The 6,000-nt window shown below is 48.2% G+C and overlaps 1 protein-coding gene across 1 annotated transcript in view; it reads right to left on the bottom strand.

The window, feature by feature from the left end:
* Positions 1 to 637: 637 nt before the first annotated feature.
* LOC129708032 (lamin-B2-like) overlaps positions 638 to 6,000 on the bottom strand; it is a 98,611-nt gene continuing 93,248 nt past the window's right edge. Inside the window, exon 14 of the mRNA XM_055653574.1 lies at positions 638 to 824. Within this exon, the coding sequence (XP_055509549.1) occupies positions 638 to 824 (187 nt within the window). The remainder of the gene's footprint in view (positions 825 to 6,000) is intronic.

Raw genomic sequence — 6,000 nt, 5'->3', positions numbered from 1 at the left:
AATAGGGAAGATTCAAACAAGAGGACATGACTTCAGAATTAAGGGACAGAAGTTTAGGGGTAACATGAGGGGGAACTTCTTTACTCAGAGAGTGGTAGCGGTGTGGAATGAGCTCCCAGTGGAAGTGGTGGCGGCAGGTTCTTTGGTATCATTTAAAAATAAATTGGATAGGCATATGGATGAGAAGGGAATGGACGGGTTATGGTATGAGTGCAGGCAGGTGGGGCTAAGGGAAAATAATTGTTCGGCACGGACTTGTAGGGCCGAGATGGCCTGTTTCCGTGCTGTAATTGTTATATGGTTATATGGTTATATGCAACATGGTGGGGGAAGGACAGAAAGAGAGGGAATGCCGGGCTTACGTGAAGTTAGAGAAAGTTAGTTGAATTAAGTTCCCAAGCGAAATATGAGATGCTGTTCCTCCAATTTACATTTAGCCTCACTCGGACAATGGAGGAGACAGAGGACAGAAAGGTCTGTGTGGAAGGGAAGGGGAATTAAAGTGTCCAGCAACCGGGAGATCAGGTAGGTCCAGGCAGGCTGTGTGAAAGAGGTGCGATATTTGCGATTTGGAACGCCGCGCGTGGTTTGCCGTTAACGACCGCCAGCAGTGCGCCGTCAACAGCTCCTCTTACCGTTACGCCAGAGCCGACACACACTCGTAGGTCCTGGGGGGGAACCTGTACATTGCCACGGGTTGGCCGCCGATGTTTTGCTGCAGAACGTAGTTGCCGATGTCCTCCTCGGCGTTGGGGGAGATGTTGAGGATGCGGACAAAGTGGCCGTTGGTGGAGACCTCCACAATTTTCATATTCCCAATGGTGCTGGAATAAAGAAAAAACTTGTGTCCTTGTCTCCACACCACGAGACACAGGAGCAGAATTAGGCCCATCAAGCCCACTCCGACACTCAATCATGGATCATCTATCTTTCTCTCTCAACCCCATTCTCCTGCCTTCTCTCCATAATCTTTGGCCCCCTTGTAAATCAAGAACCTATCAACCTCCATTTTAAAAATACCCATTGTCTTGGCCTCCACAGCCATCTCTGACAATGAATTCCACAGATTTACCATGTCTGACGACAGGGCCTGTCCCACTTGGACGACCTAATCCGCAAGTTTAGAAGATTCTAGACGACTTGAAAAAAATGTCAAGGTCGTGTTGACTCGCTGAAGTCAAATACCTCCTTCGACTATATCTACGACCCCCTACGACTCCCCTCGACCTCAGTCTTCCACACCTAAGACCAACTACGACTAGCTACGAGTGGAAAATGATCACATGATAAACTTATGTCATGTTTGCATTTTTTTTTTCTCGGATCAGTTCCCGACCTACGACTAACATCACAACCTACTACGACCTACCTATGAGTAAAAAGTATCCATTTTTTCCATGCCGACCTTTTTTTCCCACTTGTGGACATATTTTTATCAGGCTGGAAAAAACGCCGCGACCTACTTGAGGCCACAAGTACGCAGAGACCACTCACGAGCATGAGGAAGAGTTACGAAGACCTCCTACGACCTCCTGGTGACCTTGCTGCGAGTACGAGTCAAGGGCAAACTCGGCAGAGGTCGCCAATTAGGTCGTGGAAGTGGGATATGGGCTTAAAGAAATTCCTCCTCATCCCCTTTTATTCTGAGGCTGTGCCCTCTGGTCCTAGACTCTCCCACCAGTGGAAACATCCTCTCCACATCTGCTCTATCCAGGCCTTCCGTTGTTTGGTAGGTTTCAATGAGATCCCCTCCGCTGCTAAATTGGAGTATGTGCTAAGTCACAAATAAAAACATGTAGGTTCATTAAATGTTCCACATGTTGATGCACAAAGGCATTCGCATCACCATCCACAATCATGCTGCAATTTTATGTGTTCATCTCCCTTCATCAGCTAACATGCAGTGGGAAATATCCAGCAATTCAAAATTGATGGATAGAGTCATGCAGCATGGAAACAGGCCCTTCGGCCCAACTAACCCATGCTGACCAAGATGCCCCATCTACACTAGGCTTGGCTTCCCACTTTTGGCCCATATCCCTCTAAACTGTTTCTATTCATGTACCTGTCCAAATCTATTGCAAATGTTATTATAGTACCTGCCATGATTACCTCCTCTGGCAGCTCGTTCCATACACGCACCACCCTCTGTGTGAAAAGGTTGCTCCACCAGCTTACTATTAAATCTTTCCCCTCTCACCATAAACTTATATCCATTTAGTTCTTGATTCTTCTACTCAAAGACTCTCCATTCTGTCTTAATATCTTATATTATTAATGTTTAGTGTTTTCCGAGTGATTCGTAACTGTCACTGTATGTCATGTTGTTACTTGTGGGCGGAGCACCAAGGCAAATTCCTTGTATGTGAATACTTGGCCAATAAGCTTACTTACTCTTACTTCACCCTGTCTTCCCCACATTAGTATATTCACCTCTACAAGGTCACTTCTCAGCCTCCTAGTCATAGAATCACACAGCGTGGAATCAGGCCTTTCAGCCCAACTTGTCCACTCCAACTAACATGTCCCATCAACACTAGTCCCACCCACCTGCTTTTGGCCCATATCCCTCTAAACCTGTCCTATCGATGTCCCTGTCTAACTGTTTCTTAAATGTTGCGATACTACCTGCATCAACTACCTCCTCCGGCAGCTCGTTCCACACACCCACCACCCTTTGCGTGAAAAAGTTACCCCTCAGGTTCCTATTAAATATTTCTCCCCTCTGGTTCTCGATTCCTCTACTCTGGGCAGGAGACTCTGTGCGTCTACACGATCTATTCCTCTCATGATTTTGTACCCCTCTATGAAGATCACTCCTCATCCCCCTTAGTTTAGTTTTTTAGAGATACAGCGCGGAAACAGACCCTTTGGACACTGAGGCTGCACCGACCTGTGATCACCGCACATTAACACTATCCTACACAGACTATGGAAAATTTACAATTATACCAGGCCAATTAACCTACCCACACTCACACTTCAAGTTTTTATGTTAATTGTCTTCTGTAAATTGTCCCTAGTGTGTGTGGGATAGCACTAGCAGATCGGTTGATTGCCGTTCAGCGTGGACTCGATGGGCCGAAGGGCCTGCTCCAAGCAGCATCTCTAAAACTCAAATTATAGCTAAGAAACTAAAACCAAAAACCCGAGCTAATATGTGGCAAGTGACTCCTGCACCACAAAATGGTGGCCAATAACAAATAATGGATGGATTGGATGGATGGATGGATGGATGGATGGATGGATGGTGGATGGATGGGGGTGGATGGATGGATTGGTGGATGGATGGATGGATGGATGGATGATGATGATGGATGGATGGATGGATGGATGGATGGATGAATCGATGGATGGATGGATGGATGGATGGATGGATGGATGGATGGATGGATGGATGGATGGATGGATGGATGGATGGATGGATGGATGGATGGGCTGATATGTGGTGGTTAACCAGGTAGGTGGAATGATGATTCGATATTCCACTGCCTCTCCAGCCCACACCAAGGTGGATGTGCCATCACACACACACTCTCCATCCAAGCTCAGAATCACTGCAAGGGCCACTTTTCATCTCGCTCTCGTCACAGGGAGAACGTGCAAACTCCACACAGACAGGCAGCACCTGCGCCCGGGATGGAACCTGGGTCTCTGGCACCGTGAGGCAGCGGCTCCACCCGCTGCGCCACAATGCTGACCGAGAATAGGAGAGGCTGCTGACTGGAAGGGGATATTAATTTTCATGGTGACGGTTTCAGTTCTACTTGTGCTTTGGATACTTTTAAAAATCATTTAAAATCCTAACAAAATTTAACACCAGAATTAGCAATCATCTTCCGCCCAGTTCAACGACTTCCGCCCAGTTGCACTTACTCCCATCATCACTAAGTGCTTCAAGAGGCTGATACTGGCACACCTCAAAGGCTGCCTACCTCCCACACTGGACCCCTATCAGTTTGCCTACCACAAGAACAGGAGTACGGAGGATGCCATCTTCACTCTGCCCTCTCCCGCCTCGACAACAGAGACACTTACGTGAGAATGCTGTTCATCGACTTTAGCTCAGCATTCAACACCATTATCCCCTCAAAACTGATCACCAAACTCAGCGACCTGGGCATCGAACCCTCCCTCTGCAACTGGATACTGGACTTTCTAACCAACAGACCCCAGTTTGTTAGGTTAGACAAGTACACCTCTTCAACCCTCACCCTGAACACCGGCGTTCCACATGGCTGTGTGCTGAGCCCCCTCCTCTACTCCCTCTTCACCTATGACTGCACACCTGTACATGGTACTAACACCATCATCAAGGATGTAGATGATACAACGGTGATTGGCCTCATCAGCGACACCGATGAGTCGGCCTATAGGGAGGAGGTCCAGCACTTAGCAGCATGGTGTGCTGACAACAACCTGGCCCTTAACTCCAAGAAGACCAAGGAGCTCATTGTAGACTTCAGAAGGTCTAGGGGCGGCACGCACACCCCCATCCACATTAACGGGACGGAGGTGGAACGTGTTTCTAGCTTCAGGTTCCTGGGAGTCAACATCTCCGTGACCTCTCTTGGACCCACAATACCTCAACTCTGGTCAAGAAGGCTCACCAGCGTCTCTTCTTCCTGAGGAGACTACAGAAGGTCCATCTGTCTCCTCAGATTCTGGTGAACTTCTACCCGCTGCACCATCGAGAGCATCCTTACCAACTGCATCACAGTATGGTATGGCAACTGCTCTGTCTCCGACCCGGAAGGCATTGCAGAGGGTGGTGAAAATTGCCCAACGCATCACCGGTTCCTCACTCCCCTCCATTGAGTCTGTCCAAAGCAAGCGCTGTCTGCGGAGGGTGCTCAGCATCGTCAAGGACTGCTCTCACCCCAACCATGGACTGTTTACCCTCCTCGCATCTGCGAGGCGCTACAGGTCTCTCCGTTGCTGGACCAGCAGGTTCAGGAACAGCTTCTTCCCTGCGGTTGTTATATTACTCAGCATCTTGGTGATTGCCAGTCACCCCCCACCCCCCCACCCTAACACTCCTTCCCCCAGTGACTGATCTCCCCCCCCCCCCACCCAAAATCTGTACTACTGCTACTGTATATACATATATATATATATTTTAGTGTTCCATTATTCTGTGTTCGCACGTCTGGGTGAGATGCTAACTGCATTTCGTTGTCTCTGTACTTGTACACTGCACATCAAGCGCAAGCATCGTGTTAAAAATGTAACGTAATGCGAGCTGAAGGCCGTGAAGATCTTTGCACGGTTGCACAAACCTCTCTGCATGCAAGATCAATTATTTCTGATTATTAAAACCGGCAGCACTTAATGTAACAGTCACTAACTGGAGCAGAATACTCCCTGGGACCACTCTTGTGTGTCCTGGAAAATTGAGGATGAATATTTCTTAGCTTGGATTCTGTGTGGCATTTCCCCATCAGTTTCTCACTCTCCCGTTTATGATTGACCTTGTCATAGAGTGATACAGCGTGGAAACGGGCCCGGGCCCAACTGGTCCACACCGATCAACTTGCCCCATCTACACTTGTCCCACCTGCCTGTGTTTGGTCCATATACATTGTGATAGTACCGGCCTCAACTACCTGCACCGACCGGGAGCTCCTTCCATATGCCCACCACCCTTTGTGTGAAAAGGTTACCCCTCAGGTTCCTTTTAAATCTTTCCCCCCACACCTTAAACCTGTGTCCACTGGTTCTCGATTCCCCTACTCTGGGCAAGAGACTCCGTGTGTCTACCTGATCTATTCCCCTCCTGATATTATACACCTCTATACAATCACCCTTCCACTTCCTGTGCTCCAAGGAATAGAGTCAGTGCATTTACCCGATCTATTGCTCTCATGATTTTGCTCGCCTCTATAAGATCACCCGTCCTCCTGCGCTCCAGGGAATAGAGTCCAAGCCTACTTAACCCCTCCATTTAGCTCAGACCCTCGTGTCCAGGCAACATTCCCATAAAATGATATTTCTGTGTTT

Source organism: Leucoraja erinacea, chromosome 22, assembly GCF_028641065.1.
Source record: "Leucoraja erinacea ecotype New England chromosome 22, Leri_hhj_1, whole genome shotgun sequence".
In the NCBI taxonomy this organism is placed as follows: Eukaryota; Metazoa; Chordata; class Chondrichthyes; order Rajiformes; family Rajidae; genus Leucoraja; species Leucoraja erinaceus.
This window is presented reverse-complemented; position numbering and strand designations above follow the sequence as displayed.